This window comes from Mesocricetus auratus, unplaced genomic scaffold (genome assembly GCF_017639785.1).
Source record: "Mesocricetus auratus isolate SY011 unplaced genomic scaffold, BCM_Maur_2.0 Super-Scaffold_100022, whole genome shotgun sequence".
Lineage (NCBI taxonomy): Eukaryota > Metazoa > Chordata > Mammalia > Rodentia > Cricetidae > Mesocricetus > Mesocricetus auratus.
In genome coordinates, this window is record NW_024429203.1 from 32,887,036 (window position 1) to 32,904,142 (window position 17,107).

The following is a 17,107-nucleotide window of genomic DNA, read 5'->3' on the forward strand; positions in this document are numbered from 1 at the left end:
AGCCTGGTCTACATAGTGAGTTCCAGGATAGTCAGAGCTACATAGTGAAACCCTGTCTTAAAAAAACAAAGAAGCAAACAAGAACACTAAGATGTCTTACTGGCATGTACAGCAAGGTGACCAGAGTGTTAGCTCACACAAGAGAGGAAGTACAACAAGAACAAGCAATAAACTCTCCTGCACAGTGCAGGAAAGCAAATGTCACATTTTCATGTACCAATACTGTATGAGACAGGGCCAACAGCATAGGAATCACCATGAGTATGCTGATCTTTAGACACATTTTCTCTGCATTGGAGAAACAAAGATGTCATGGTACCTCACCACAGCCTGATTAATCCTCCTCTAAATCCATGCTCATCAAGATAACCGCTGATAATCAACAGAAGACTACAGAATAAACAAAAATCCCTATCAATTTAAAAAGATGAGTTTGTAATATGTCAATAAACTGACTTCTAGTTTATATCTAAGTCCCATATGATTTTAATTTTCCTCATCTATTATCATTTGATAATCACTAAGTTTTCTAGGACTATTTGGTTTCTGGACTTGAGAAATTAAATTTCAGAACTGAGGTGACTGAGCCAAAGGCCATTCCATCATTTGGATGTGACACATACACAAGAGTCAATAAACCAGATAAGTTTAAAGTCTGCAGCTTCATACCCCTTACCTTTGCAACAAAGTAATCCCACATACTAAGTTCAGGAGGAATAAACCAGATAAGTTTAAAGTCTGCAGCTTCACACCCCTTACCTTTGCAACAAAGTAATCCCACATACTAAGTTCAGGAGGAATAAATTTTTCTTTGTAAGATGGTCTTTCTGCTGGCACTGGTGGTGGGGTAGCATCTTTCACAGGCCTTCCAGGGACCAGCATTCTCATGTTAAATCTCCTTCGGTGTTTATCTATGTCTTCAGAAGGAACAGGAGGTGCTGAATGAGATTTAAAGATCAGCATTAGTTTATAGACTTAACCTTTCTTTTGCTCCTCCTCTTGCCACACTATATTCTAGACTAATTCTTTATGTCAGAGCCTCTAAACTTCCCTCGCTACTATATCAATATCCCATGGCAGAGTCATGGCAAAGAAGCAGGTGGACATCATCCCATGAAGCTACTTGCTATATATAGACTATGGGTTAAGTAATTCCTACAAGAGGAGCGGGGGAGATGACTTAGCAGTTAAGAGCACTTACTACTCTCACAGAGGCCCCAAATTTGGTTCCCAGAACCAATTTCAGGTAGCTTACAACTACATGTAAGTCCAGCTCCTGGGCTCTAAGGGCACCTGCACACACACACACACACACACACACACACACACACACACACACACACACACACACTTACTTTTAAAGAAATGGCATGCTCTGTAAGTATTTACAAGACTGACTGAGTGATAGACTCAAAATCTGGGTGGAGTCACTTTTAGTCCTAGCACTTGGGAGGCAAAGGCAGGCAAATCTCTAAGTTAGAGGCCAGCCTGCCAGCCTGGTCTACAGAGTGAATTCCAGGACAGCCAGAGCTATATAGTGAAAACTTGTCTCAAAACAAACAAACAAACAAACAAACAAAAAAACAATGAAAAATCAAAATGGATTAAAAAACATGAAGAGTATAAGGGTATACAGAATATCTTTTAAAAACAGCAGAAGCACAATGGTAAAGGAGAAAAAACAACCAGAATAAGTGGCTAAAGGAGTCTATATAAATGAGGGCAAAGCACTTGTGTAGACAAGAGCTATAATAGGAGTAATAACAAGGCCGACTTGCAGTTTCAGACCAGGGACCGTCTATGGACCTGAGGTTAGGCACTTACCTCATGTGCACTTCTCACTAAAGCTTCTCACGCTAGCCCCATGTGAGGAAGAAGATAGTGTGAGAAAGGTATGGACTAGTATAGAGAATGGTAAAAACCAGAGGAAGGATTATTTATAAAGAAATAGCAAAGTAAATTAGAACCTAGTTGGATATGGAAGAGCCACAAGCAGAACAACTCCAACACATCTCAAAGCACATCTAAAATTTTACCAACTTTCATAGGCCTGTATTATTTTTTTAAATCTTTTAACTTTAAGGTAGAATTTATGATATAAAACCGAGCTGGGCAGTGGTGTCATACACTTTTAATCCCAGCACTCAGGAGACAGAGGCAGGGGAATCTGTGAGTTCAAAGCCAGCCTGGTTTACAAAGTGAATTCCAGGACAACCAGAGCTATTACACAGAGAAACCCTGTCTTGAAAAACTAAAAGTGTATATCTCAGTGGTGTTTAGTCATTTAAAATGTTGTACAATCGGCCGAACGGTGGTGGCGCACGCCTTTAATCCCAGCACTCGGGAGGCAGAGGCAAGCGGATCTCTGTGAGTTCGAGGCCGGGCTGGACCGATAGCCTCTGAAACAATACAGAGAAACCCTGTCTTGTAAAAACCAAAAAAAAAAAAAAAATGTTGTACAATCACCACTTCAACCTAGTTCAGAAGTACTGTCATCACAAGTGAAAACCACCAACCCTTCCTTCTCTGAACTTGCCTATTCTAGATATGTTATACAGGTAGAGTTAGTAACATGTATTTTGTATGCCTGGTTTCTTTTTACCTAAGTTTCAAGGTTCATGCACATTACAGTATATATTAGTACTTGATTCCATTTTAGGTTGAGAAACACTCTATTACACTATTCATCTACTTATTTTTTTTTTACTTATAAACATGGGTTTCTTTTTAAAGATTTTTTGTTCTTTAAATTTTTATTTATTTCACATGCATCGATTTTACCTGCATGTATGTCTGTATGAGGGTATCAGATCCCCTAGTACTGCAGTTACAGACAGCTGTGAGCTGCCATGTGGGTGCTGGAATTTGAACTGGAAAAGCAGCTGTGCTCTTAACTGCTGAGCCACCTCTCCAGACCCACCAATTGGTTTCATTACGACACTTTCAGACACGTATACAACGCATTGTGATTAAGTCACCCTCTATTACCGGTCCTGAGCCCTCCCACTCCACTGACCCTCTTCCTCTTCTGCTTTCATGCGTTTGTTTTTATTTTTTTTTTTTTTTTTTTTTGAGCAGGGTCTCACTATGTAGCCCTGGTTGGTGTGGAGCTTGATATATAGACCAAATTGACCTCAGAACCTTAGATCTACCTGCCTCTGACTCCCAATTGCTAGGATTAAAGGCATGTACCACCACACCAGGCTTCATTTCTTTTTGTTTATATGTGCGTACAATTCAATGAGTTTAATTAGGGCTGCTCCATAAGCACGGGTTATTTATCCACTTATACTTGATGATAACCCACAATTATCTTACAAAAGCATCCTTCCCAGGACCTCTACTTTTATTCTACTGCAGCTGATTCTCCACAAAGTAGCTCTTTAGGAAACCTAAGACTGTCATTACTTAAAATCCTCCACCATTCTCTTTCTTTCCATAGAGCAACAACTGACATCTATACTATGATTTACAAAACCCTAAATGGCCTGGTCCCCAGTTAGTCCTCCAACTTCACCTTGAATACCACTCTCCCTATTGAGGATAACTCTGATGGCCTCCTAGAAAAGAAATTCAGTCTTCCCTTTGCTCATCATTCCTTCCATCTGCCTAGAGTGCTCTGATCCTGGATATTTATATGGTGGAATCACAGACCTCCCAAGGGATTTGCTGCAAATGCAACCTGATCAGAAACATGACCCCTCACCATCCTAACTAACTCAGCCCTATCCTCATTCCTCACCATGTTCTTCCTATTGCCCTGCTTCTCTTGCTCCTCTCACACCCCAAAGACTAGAACACTTCCTAACAGATAACACATTGAGGGAATGAGTGGATACAAGATGACTGCACTCTCAGAAGATTTACACACAGACGACTTAATGAACAGCATTAACACAAACAGGGAGGGAAGCTCAGCGGGAGAGCACTTGCTTAATAGGCACAAAGTGCAGGGCTTGATCCTCAGCACTGATGGAAAATATCTCACAATTACCACAAACAAAAAAAATGTGATTTGGGAGGAAACCTTTTAAATTTAAAATGTGCTACCATTAGGTGGGACTAAAGGAAGGCAGAAGCAACAGGAGCTGGTGAGATCACATCCCTTACCATGTCTGAACTCAAACACAGGCATTGAGGACAGAGGTACAGATGTGTCATTTAAACTCTTCATGTCTGTAATATGACCATTTTCTGCAGATGAATTAAGGTGCTTTCTATGTTTTAAGAAAAAGAAAAACAACCTTCCCCTCCCTTATCCCACAAGCTTAAAAAGTGAGATAAAAGATATATCCTATATTCTTGCCCATAATGAAGAAAACACACACACACACACACACACACACACACACACACACACACACACACACACACACACACACACATCCCTACCTACCTACCTGGAATTTTTAGCACCATATTTATATGACCATAAGTTTAGTCTGAGGCCAACTGCAATGACACCTCTGGGGACTTCCTTAACATCTTTAATGACCTCATTCCTTCTACACTGTCCCTACCTTACTGTTACCTCTTTTTTATTCTTTTCAAACATGTCCTGGTTTTTCAACCTCAAAAATATTACTTCTATAAAAAGAAAGGTAAAAAATTCTAGCTTTATTCTAATTTTACCTATTTATTATCCTAAAAAGAATTACTACATTCTTAAGGTAAATAACTAAAGCATTTAAAATCTTACTTTAACTTTGGAAATTATTTATATACACTATTTGTATTAGATTTATCTTACCTGCAATACTTTCTGATTGTCTCCGAGGCTTCACAACAAGTTTCACTCCTCCTCCAAAAACAGCAGCCCACATTCGATTATTTAATGGGTGGGCTGCAAGCCGGAACAATTCATTGGAGGAATTTGTGGCAAGTGCATGTATTAGTAAACTTAAGTAAACAGCAACAACAGCTTCACACAACAGAACATTCAGTTTTGGCTGGTCTTCATCTTGGGCAGAACTCAAGAGATTAATAAGTGAGCTCACACCTGTAACAGCATAGAATATCATAAAAACATCAGTATAAATAAACTACAAAAAGAAAAAAGACACACATATTTGCAGTTTAACTAAACGAAGTATCAATTCCCTATAAAACAGCATTTTATAATATAAGTATCAAAATCATGGGGGAATGGATTGTAATTTGTAGGATGAAGTAAGAGCCATTTACAGCCATAAAACAGTCAGTTATAGACTACAGGGGAGAAGGGAAAATGCTACTCTTCCTTACAGTAGCATTCCAACTTTATAGCCATTGTAGTTTGAATGAAAATGCACCCCCCCCCTCTTGTTGGCTCATAAGGAATGGCACCATTAGGAGGAAGTATGTCATTGGGAGAGGACTCTGAGGTTTCAGAAGCCCATGCCAGGCCCAGTATCACTCTCTCTCCTTGCTGGCTACCATTCTAGATGTAGACCTCTCAGCTACCTCTCCAGCACCATGTCAGCCATTATGCCACCATGCTTCCTGCCATCACAATAATGAACTCACTTTCTGAGTGTTCCCAAAATACTATGGTACTTAAAAATGGCTAATCCATAGCAGAAAACATCAACAAGCAGCAAAATTTACCAACTCAATAAAACCAAAACAAAACAAAAAAAAACAACTCTACAGAAAGCAACATTAGGAAATTGGTCAATAGCTTTGATAGGGATTGCCTTTAAAAAAAAATTTAGGGGCCTGGAGACATAACTCAGTGGATAAGGTGCAAACTGCACATAGGAAAGGACCTGAGTTTGTATCTCCAAAATTTACATAAAGCTAGGAGTGGAAAACCTCTAAAAGTTTTAGGTTAGCTAGCCTGGAACATGGCATTGAATAATAAAGATCCTCTCTCTAAAGAAGATAGATGATCAAGACCAACTTCCAAGGCTGTCTTCTAAATGCTTACATAAATATACAGGCAAAGTATTTTTAATTCCAGGGTCAGTGAGATGCCTCAGTGGGAAAAGGCGTTTGCTGCCAAGTCTGACAACCTGATTTTTTTAAAAAATTCTATTTTACTTTTATTATTTACTTTCCTCAAATCAATAATTAGTACCATTTAAAATAATTTCATCACGTGTCATTACTATTATTTATTTATTGCACTTTTTATTATATATTTAAATTAGAAACAAGCTTGCTTCCCATGTCAGTCCCAGCTCCTTCTCCCTCCCCTCGAAGCCCACTCCCCCCCGCCCCCCAGCCCCCCCACTCAATCCCCACTCCATTCCCCAGGGAGGGTAAGGCCCTCCATGGGGGATCTCTAGAGTCTGCCATTTCATTCCGGGGAGGGCCCAGGCCCTCCCCAAAGCTGACAACCTGATTTTGATCCCAAAGACACACAAAGTGGAAGGAGAGAACAAACTGCCCATAGTTGGCCCCAGCGAGACAGACAGACAGACAGACACACACACACACACGTTTTAATTACAAAAGGATATAGAAGGAAAAAACTACTCCCACAACACACCACCACTAAAATTCTCACCAGGCCACTGAGCTGGAGCCGAGTTTGGTGTCGCATGCTCTTCAATGCTTTCTGTCCTGAGTCGGCGTCGATCACTTAAAAGAAGCCCTTGATAAGCCATTCCTGTGAGCTGATTTCCTTCTGTCTGACCGCTGGAACAAACAGGTACAGTTATTGCACTGGGAGAGGCTGTGAACATAGTATTTTACATAAATCTATTTTAGATGGTTATAAAAAAAATCTAAAGGTTTTAACACTGAATTCACTTTTGCAATGAGACCTTATTTTAGAATGTTCTTGGAATTCATTACAAATATTTATTGATGGTCTTTTAAAACAAAATATCTGTTTTTACTACCCTGGGCAGATGATTTTAGTGCTTTTCAGGAGCTTCTTAATAGTTTAAGATACTTTCTCCTTGTGCTCACTTTTTAAAGTTGGAGGTCACTGTTAGCTGGGGACACAGCAGATGAAACAGTTCAGGGCCCGAGTTATTCTAATTCTCAGCTCTGCAAACTGCTTAAGAGTAACCATACATTCAGAAGATGAGAAAAGCCAGGGAATTGTATTTGAGGACTATCTAAACTGAAGACCAATGCCCCCTCAAAACTGATTCCCCTCTCTAAAGAGTATCGTAGAAATTGAAGAGATAGAAAAAGCAAACAGTAGAGCTGACTGCAAAGTCATAGCTGAGCTAAAAACACATTTGAAAGCAACGTCTCTGAAACCTCATTTGGGGGCCATCTTAGCCAGTGACTGGTAGGAAACAATTTATCGATGGTCATTTGGTGACTGTGTCAACTAAATCAAAATTTTCTTCATCAATTTCAAATCTTTGGAGTCATTTAAGTATGGGCTGATTAGGATAAAACTAGAGTGCAAACCATTTTTGAGAGAGCAACTCCATATTTTAAAATCAAATGTTCCCTTAAAGGGCAGCAACCTTTGTAAGGAAAAGTATAGCCATATATTCATGCAGATATAATTCTATTAATTTTTTCATTTATTAACATACTTTATTTCAATCTAGGTCATCCTTCCAAGTGATCCCATTTCTCACAACTTATGCTATCCTAGTCATTAAAATGCAAAATATAAACAGATGTAGGCAATTTAATTTTTAGAAAAACTCAAATTATTTTTAATTGGTATCAGTTGCCTAGCATAGTAGTGCAGACTTGTATTTACAGCTACTCAGGAAAATGACACAGGAAGACCATAAGTTCAAGGCTTGCCTGAGCTACAGAGTGAGCTCCAGCTTGGGAAGTTTGCTGAGGCCCTGTCTCAAAAGCAGAGGTCTGGGGATGTATAGCTCAGGGGTGGAACATGTCTGCACACCAGGTACAATGGCCTATAGGTGATCCCCAGTACTGCATAAACAAACAACTTGTAACATCAATTGGCTTTTATATCACACATAAAAGTGTAAATTAAATTAATAAATTTTAAGCATCTTTTTTAAAGAGCATATCTGTCTTTTTTCAAGTTTTTTTTAAAATTTAAACTGAAAATCAGTTAACCAAGTAAAAACTGACCCAGTTTCAGAGAGACCTCCGGGAGGACTAGGGCTCTCTAGTATGCACTGTGTCCAATAGTCTTCTTTCAAGGAAATAAAAGACACTAGGAACACTCACATTAATGCTTGCTATAATCTGCATCTTTCTTTTGTTACTAAATGACACCTAAACTAACAAACTAATTATTATTTTCTTTCTGGGTCTATTTTATCCATTAAAGTACACATGGCATTTATACTGTGAATTATTTTCAGCCCTAAAAAATAGAATCCTATAGAAGTCTGGAGCAGTTGAATGTTTTGCTATATTAAAACTACTTTGGGTGGTTTATTTATTTATTTAATTTTTTTTTTTTACCTGTAGCTATGACTGTCACATAATGCCTGGTAAATTGATGCAGAAAGTGATGCTGCTAGTGAATGAAGTGTGTGCACCTAAAACCAAAACAGTCACAATTATAATTTGTACTAACATTTCTATACAATAGCAATATCTTAAGTTAGAAAATACTGAGGAAACTAGCAATAGCATAAATAAAACTGGATCCTACAGAAGATAACCCTACTTTTAAACTAACTCATTATCTTTATAGGCATGCCCAATAACAAAGCTGACTCATTTGGACATATCTTTATCACATACAAATTTGTTGTGAGCCTGACATTTGCAGGCTCTGAGCAGACCAGTGCTAATGTGACTGGGTCTTGTCCTAAGTTATAACAATTTTAACTTACATAGTAAAATAAAAGGAAAATTGAAGCCAACCATGGGCAGGACTTTCACAGTTTCCCTTTAAGCTCTGCCTTATGAAACTATACAAGGTTCAATCTTATCAGTAACAATGGTCGTCCAGTAAGTAAATTAAGTCAAGCACTATGTGAAATGGCTCATTTTCAAGAAAGCAAGTAGTTTAATTAGTATCCATAGGAAAGAGAAAGTCATGAAAATTTTTAGAAAGTTTAAAAATTCTACATATGATATTTTTTAAAAACACATTTTAAATTCCATTTGAACCAACACTTTCAGACTTATAAATTTCCTAAAATTCGAAGGGACTCCAGAGGTAGTTCCACACCTTTATCCAAGACAGGGAGTGATGGCCCATGCTTTAATCCCAACACTCGGCAAAGAAACCCTGTCTCAAAAGACTAAAAAAAGAGAAACAGAAAGCCTCGTCTAAATCCTAAGGAAGGGAACATTTCCAACTTGATTTTTAATCTGTTTTATTTCTTAACCTAGCAAATGATTTAAGCAATCTCTACAAGAATAATGATATGAATTAACTCATGCTATAGATTAGCAATCTCTAATAAGTTGATATGATTAGACAATCTGGGTCCCTCAGAAGAGTATCTCAATAGAGATCAAACATGCATGTCAAAAGAGGGGGAAGGATTAAAATTGCAAGAACCGAGTGTGTGAGGCGCCAGAACTAGAAGTAGAGCAGCCTACACACAGCTGTGCAGTGGGAGTGGCCGAAGCTCCGCGGACCCCACCAAGCTCTATTAGACTTCATTAGTTAAGCATTCAGAACAGGGTATAGGGTTAATTTAGGGCAGTAACTCTAGATTCTGATGGTCTCTAACCTGTTGCACAGCTTTCGATAAACATAATCATCAGGAAACAAGTGACAAGAATATTTTCTCTGGAGCCATTTAATTCAAACAGTTATCTCAGGTAACTCTCTCTCAACCTACATTTTCATTTTCTTGACATATAAACAAAAAGCTGTAAATATTTCTCATTAGTAATCCATTTGACAGAAGAGAAAACCTAAATGAATATTGAGTAGCAAGAATATTGTCTAGAAAATTATTTTTATTACAAAAAGAAGTTACTTGTTTTAAAGGAAGACCACAGTCTTTCCAGAAATAAGAATGTATACTTTTAAGGCTGGGTGTGATGGCACACACCTTTACTTGCGAGGTGAAGGCAGGTGGATCTCTGAGAGTTCAAGGCTAGGCCGGTCTACACAGCAAGTTCTGAGATAGCATGGCAACATAGTGAGAACATGTCTCCAAAAAAAAAAAGAGAGAGAGAGAAAAGAAAAGAAAAAAGAATGCATCCTTTGCAATCATTGCAGTCTTGAACTCATGAGAAGTAAAAAGGCAGTACATACATATAACATCTCAATCATTCTCTAAAGTAAGAGCACATATAAGACATTTACCTTCCCAGTATGTACAACAAATAACCACAAAATTCACATTACCTTCATGTCTTCGACATTGGGGTGAGGTGGAGTTTTCATCTGCACAATAGTATAAAGTATGTCATGGATGTGATTATTTAAGTACAACACTGGGTTTGCTATGACTGTCTTTGTTGATGCAATACTTGCTGAAAGCAGAGGCAAGGTGGTAGGCAGCGGCAGTGGAGACTGGAGCTGCTTTACTGTAGTTTCCTGGAGGTGACAATAAATTAATTTTTTCCAAAATTGTTAAAATGAAGGAGAAAAGCAAACCCCTAATGGATACCTGAGAAAATGCAGGTGGTAAGCACTTATCTAAAGCAGTATGTTCCTGCATTTATTTACTTATTCTACAAGCACTTATAGAACTCCCATCTGTCCCAGATACAGAAGACATGAAGACAGCAGTCATACTCTAAAGTTCTTTAAAGTGTACTTCTGTGCTGGTCAGTTTTGTCAACTTGATACAAACTGTAGGTGTCTGGGAAGAGGGGCCCACAAGAGATCACCTCCATCATACTGGCTGTAGGCAAGTCTGAGGGGCATTTTCTTGGTTACCGACTGTTGTGGAAGGTCCTACTCACAATAGGCAGTACCACCCCTGGGCAGGTGGTCCTAGGTGTTACAAGAAAGCAGGGCTCTGCAAACCACGAATAGCAAACCAGAAAGCAGCACTCTTCCAGGGTTTCTACTTCAGTTCCTGCCTTGAGTTCCTGCCCTGGTTTCTCTTGATAACCGAAACCTGTAAACCTAATTAAACCCTTTCTTCCCCAAGTTGGTGTGATCAGTGTTTATCACAGCAACAGAGAAGCAAACTAGACCAATTTCTAGTTACTGAAGCCTTCACCTAAGAGAAAAGGCTACACTGGAAATAAATATGGGCTTCCTAGGACTACAGGAGCTGAAAACTTAGGTTTACAGCTTTAACTGGAATAGCTACTGAAATCACTTACTAGCTGACACTAACAAGTGATGCCCATACCTGCTGTGACTCTTGCAGCAAAAATTTGAGTTCCATTCTTACTGAGGCCAGACCACCACCCTGGGCCCCGTGAAGGCTACAGTAACTGAGAAACACTCTCAGGAGATCCTGGTTTTTCTGCAACCACAGCTTCCGTCTTTCTGCATGTTCCCTTTTAGCTTGCAGTCTTCGCCGTTCTATTTGGTGGCGCTCATAAGAACCAATGTCTGGCTTGTCCACCATTTCCTCCTGATCCAGAAGCTCACTCTCTACTTTAGAGTATATTTTGCTGGAATATTCTTTAATAACTGATTCATGATTGCATATCTCATGCAAGGCAGCAATTTCCTTTTCAAGCCAGTTGTAGAGCTGAAATCTGAGCTTTCCTCCATCTACTTCATAACCTGTAGCCAAAGTTCTTAATTCAGTCATAAGGATCTTCAAACAAGCTCGGAACTTCAGCTGTTCGGCAATCACATCAACCTCAGTATCATCCCCAACACCATCTTCTTCCTGAGGGGTCAATAATGCCCTAGAGTCTGAGGCCTCCTGGTCCTGACCATCCTTCTTGGTGTCTGTACTCTTCATCACTAAGCCACCTGTGTCATCCTCTTCTAAGGCACTATCATGGTCTTCACCCCAGTCGAGCTTAAGAGGCTCCTCATCAACTGTGACAACTGGCTGACTCCAGTCGATCTGGGAGGAAGCCATTGCTGACCAGGCAGCGCCAGAACTGCCACTGCCATCGCTCAGTGCTCCTGATTCTGATGGGCCATTCTCTATCCTTTCAGAAGTGAAGTTAAGCTGGTCCTTTTTAGCAGTTAAGGAAGACATTTTAGTCACTTTAGGAATTTTAGAAAGTACTTCAAGGGCTAAAACAGGGCATCCAACCTTAAAATGAGCATTAGCAGTGGTAAAAAATAATTTTCTTTCTATGAGGTTAATTTTATCAGCAATATTTTTCTCGGTTTTGAGACCTAAAGTTGCCAAAGTTCCTTCAGGGGAAGCAAGATTTCTTCGAATAAGTAAAGGATGTGTTCGAAGGTAATTGTAAAAACTGAACACCACAGGGTTACAAGATTTGATGATGACTGCAGAAAGCAAACAGATAAAAACCATAAATTACTGTGTTAATTTGAACATCTACTGAAAAATATAAATCAGTATTTCCCAAAAATAAAGAACAATAAATATTACTATAAATATTAACCCAGCATTCATTCATATGCTCATCAATCTATGTAATAAAAACAAATGTTAGAGTGATGTCGAAATCACATGATGTCCAGGAAGGTACAAGAGGCACACACAGAAACCTTTACCTAGGAAAGTGGAGCAGGGAGAGAGACACGTGCTTACTTACTTGTTTAAATGGAAGGGAAACACAAACAACTGGTTTCCTTTTTTAAAAAGTGGGGGAAATGGGGAAAGAAGCCTGAGTTCTCTGAAAACAACTTGAAAAAAATACACACATGTATATATATATACACACACACAGATATTTTGAGACAGGCTCACTATGTAGTTGGCTTGGAATCTGCTTTTTGATCAGGTTACTTGTGAACTCACAGAGATTCACCTACCTCTGCTATTCCAGTACTAGAATTAAGTCACCCACCATCACACCTAGTGATGTTATATTTATTTTTCAAAACTATATCGACATTTTTATAATTTTAAAAGGTAATTAAAATTTTAAGATGTAGTTCACACATGCACACACACACACACAAACAAAATACAATATAAAACTAAACAAATGAATTGTATCTCAAGTTGGTAGAATAGTCATATAATAAATTGCAAAGTGACTTTAAAATAAGAATTTGCTGTACATCTTTAGTAAGCTATACCATAAAGATAATAATAAAGTTTAGGTTTTCTCAGTCACCATTCTGTTGTGGAATACATATTTGTATTCTTATGAAAACTATTCTAAGCATATAAAAAGGAAAAAGCTATGTTAATACCATAAAAATCCAAGCCTTTCACACTATAAGACACATGTATGAAACCTAAGAAGATCCTCATTTATATATAAATTAGAAGGAAAACACAGTCTCTTGTATTCTTAGGGGAGGAAGAAGTCCTACCTGTATTCATTCTAACAGCCTAGAAGCAATGAGGATTAGACTGCAGACTCTAAGCATTATTCCCCACTCACAGATGCAGAATTCTTTGGAAGAATGGTCATTTTCAGGTCTTAGCCAGAAAATACACAAGATGAGCCTGAATCATTCTGCCATACCAGAAAGCAAGGAAATTATAAATAATAATAATAATAATCAAAAACTTGTCAAGATCTCCAGTGATTAAAGATGGAACGATTTGAGCATCTACAAAAACAAACTACTAATGACTGAGCACAAACATTTAAAATTTCTAATCTTAAAATACCTTTAAGAAAATAAAAAGACTAATTGATCACCTTTGTATAATGCTAAAGAATGGGGAGATGGGAGACATGAGAAACCCTGGAAGCTCCACAGGCCAGCTAAGCTGCTCTTTCAGAGGATAGAGGTTTAATTCCCAACATCCACATGGCAGCTCACAACTGTCTGCAATCCCAGTTCCAGAGGATCCAACGCCTTCTTCTCACATCTTAGGATATCAGTCAAGCATGCAATGCACATATATTCATGCAGGCAAAAGCAAGCCAAACAAAAAACAAACAAAAACACCTCTGTCCTCTCCTCCCTGTCTCCTCTCTTTTGAAAAAAATCTTGTAACTTGAAGGTGACTTTTGAAAAATATCTAATTTGAAATAAGAGCAAAGAAAATACAACTGTGAGAACTAAAATATGTGTGATCATCTTAATACTACTAAAATTTTGGTTAAATTCAGACTTTACTACAAATATTAAGTTAAAATTTTTAATCACATAACTTCTCAAATCTGGGGCATGGTGGTGTACATTGGCAAGCCCAACAACAACACTAGGAGGCTATGGTAGAAGGGTGGAGAGCCTAAGAAATATAGTGAGTTCCAGGCTACCTAAAATACAAGATTACGAGGTAACAAGACTATACCAAACACACTCACACGCGCACGCACACACACACACAGAGGTTAGGAGGTAACAAGACTATACCTACACACACTCACACTCACACACAAATACACACACACATAGAGGTTAGGAGGTAACAAGACTATACCTACACACACTCACACACGCGCGCACGTGCACGCACACACACACACATACACACACACACACTCTCAGAGTCAGGAAAAAAGAAAAATAAATATGGTAACTGTCTTTAAAAATATAATAATATACTACTGAGAATGTCATACATACATGCAATGTATTTGGATCATATTCACTTCCCACTCTAGTCCACCTTCTAGTCTCTCTAAGTTTTATGTCTTCTTTTTATTTTTCTTTTTAAATAATTCTTGAAGTCTAATCTGTGCTGCCCAAATACACATGGGCATGGGACAATGCACGGGAGCACAGCCGACCTGCCAGGCAGGTGTCACATGCTCAAAGAAAAGAACTCTCCTTCCCCCAGAAGCCATTAACTGCTAACAGATCTTCAGGTAGGAGCGGAGTAAATGAACCTCTCCCTTCTAAAGTTTATCTTACTCTTTAAAAGATACTGGGAAAACCACAAAAATCTACCTTGTTGCTCATCATCTTCCTTTGGTGTCTGTTCCAGTAATGTATCCAAGGCTCGGGTGTAATCTTTCATTACCCAGTAAGCAAGACTACGCAGAAAAGGGTCAGCATGTAGTCTTTTGCAATCGAATCCTGAGCCATCTTTTTGACAACCCAAAATTTTCTGATTCAAGATGGATATATAAGTGGATGAAGTCTCAAATTCAGATTCAAATAAACGGGCAATAACCATGGCTAGCTGAATATCTTCCATTTTTTCAAGACACACCTGCAAATTTAAATATTAAGAAACATTTACCTTAGTGACAACTAATCTAGATATACATTATCCCACTGATACCTTGGAATTCTCTACTTAGGTTTTCATGGTATGGAAGGGACCCTGAAGCTGAGACTTTGAGACATGGCTAGGTAGAAGATGCAGCTTAGTAGAAGAATTTCAAAGTGGCAGACAGGTGAGCAGTCACAACACAGTAACCTCTACACTAGAATGGTCACACATGAAAACACACACAAAACAAAGCATGTCACTGTTATCTCAGTCTTAGAGTTAATTTAAATAGCACCAATTTTTAAATTAAACACTACTTAAAATGTTTCAATTTATACATAAGTTCCTTTTAATTTCCAAACCTATTTTTATATAAATTTGTACTATTTTAGAAGAACCTTCTGTTTACTAAGAAAAACTGACCCTTGTCCTATTAGGGCACCTGAGCCAACTATAACAGCTCAGCCTGAGACTCTTCACCAACATCTCTTCTCTGATTGAGGCATTTGTAACTATAAAAATGTTACAAATATGCTGAAGTATAAAAAATACTTCTAAAAATTTATAACAGGCTCATTTTGTTAGAGGTTTTCTATTCCTTCTATCATTTTGGGGGGATTTTTTAAAAAGTTGCTGCTGTTTTAAAATTTTATTATTTTTAAAAAGTTGTATATTAAAAAAAATCATGTAACAAAACTAACCAGACTTAAGGACTATGTAAATATTCTATTCTGTTCTGCTGTAGGCCAGGGTGGCTTCAAACTTGTATTATCTTCCTGTTTTTGCTCCCAAATAGAAGGATTATTTTCAACTCTATTTTTACTTCCATTTGAGTTTAGGTGATTCATGAAGGTAATAACTAATCTAAAAGGAAAAGTTATCAGGAAGCAGAAATATTAATGGCTTTTATATCACCTACCATGATTATGTAACAGAAAATTCAATGTTTCACTTCCTCATATGCACTGCCAATAAGGCAAGTACATTACAGAATACTACAAACTGCCACGTTAGCCCCAAGTACTTAAATGCCAGCTTTTTAAAAAGCACAAGATAAAGAGGTCATAAACTGTGCACATATTTAATGACTCAGAATCACAAGATGGATGGCAAAAAGACATTCGTAAAACCATTCTTGACATTTTCTGTAGGTTTTACACTTTATCTTAATATGTGACACGCCACACCTGAAGTTGTAATTTCCCTTAAACTGACCAGTGCCACTGTCTGAGTTCAGCAGGCTCTGTAGTTATTCTGCTCTTACAAGCGTCTAACAAAACTACACTCTGCATTAAGGCCTCAGAGCACAACTGCTTGTTCACTTATTTATACCTCAATGGCGTCTTTCAATGAACCAGCTAACAGGAAAAACGCAGCAGATTGTTCAAAGCGTTGCTTGCCAAGTAAAGAAAAAGCATTTTTCAAAGCAGCTTTCCGCCATCTATCTTCATTAAAGTTGTGGCTAAAAAATGTTGTCATTTTTTCATCATGTTGTGACCTGGAAATGAGAACACAAACACTGGTGACTATTACCACCCCTAAAATATTTTAATTATTTATAGAATATGTGAAGACAGACAATAAAAGAAAAACAACTCTAACATTCAACTTAAAGAGGACCAGCAGAGCGGCTGGAAAGGAAGCTCAGTGATCAAAAGTGGACCAAGGTTTGGTTCCCAACTATCCGTAATTCTAATTTCAGGGGATGCAATATCCTCGTTGATCTCTGTGGACACAGCATGCACAAAGTACACATACATACACATAGGCAATACACACAGGAAAAACACCAACAGTTCCAGCTATAGATGTTGCTCACTAGCATTTCTTCTACTAAGGAATGCTGATGTGCCTCCCAGGAAGCAAGACTATCTTTTTTTTTTAAACCAATATGCTTTTATCAACATTTTTGTAAGAGCCTATCTTTTAGCCAGGAGGTGGTGGCACACCCCTTTAATCTCAGCACTCGGGAGGTAGAGGTAGGTGGATCTCTGAGTTCAGGCCTGGTCTACAAAGAGAGTTCCAGGACAGCCAAGGATACACAGAGAAACCCTGTCTCAAAAAAAAAAACA

The 17,107-nt window shown here is 38.3% G+C and overlaps 1 protein-coding gene across 2 annotated transcripts in view; it reads right to left on the reverse strand.

Moving 5' to 3' along the window:
• The window catches only part of Dmxl2 (Dmx like 2), a 111,994-nt gene that overhangs the window by 19,728 nt on the left and 75,159 nt on the right, over positions 1 to 17,107 (reverse strand). For both annotated transcript variants that reach the window (XM_040729786.1, XM_040729787.1), the window contains exons 22-29: positions 16,368 to 16,533; positions 14,768 to 15,032; positions 11,160 to 12,229; positions 10,199 to 10,390; positions 8,344 to 8,420; positions 6,491 to 6,621; positions 4,751 to 4,999; positions 760 to 938 (exon numbers count right to left, since the gene is read on the reverse strand). In XM_040729786.1, coding sequence (XP_040585720.1) covers positions 760 to 938; positions 4,751 to 4,999; positions 6,491 to 6,621; positions 8,344 to 8,420; positions 10,199 to 10,390; positions 11,160 to 12,229; positions 14,768 to 15,032; positions 16,368 to 16,533 — 2,329 coding nt within the window. The remainder of the gene's footprint in view (positions 1 to 759; positions 939 to 4,750; positions 5,000 to 6,490; positions 6,622 to 8,343; positions 8,421 to 10,198; positions 10,391 to 11,159; positions 12,230 to 14,767; positions 15,033 to 16,367; positions 16,534 to 17,107) is intronic.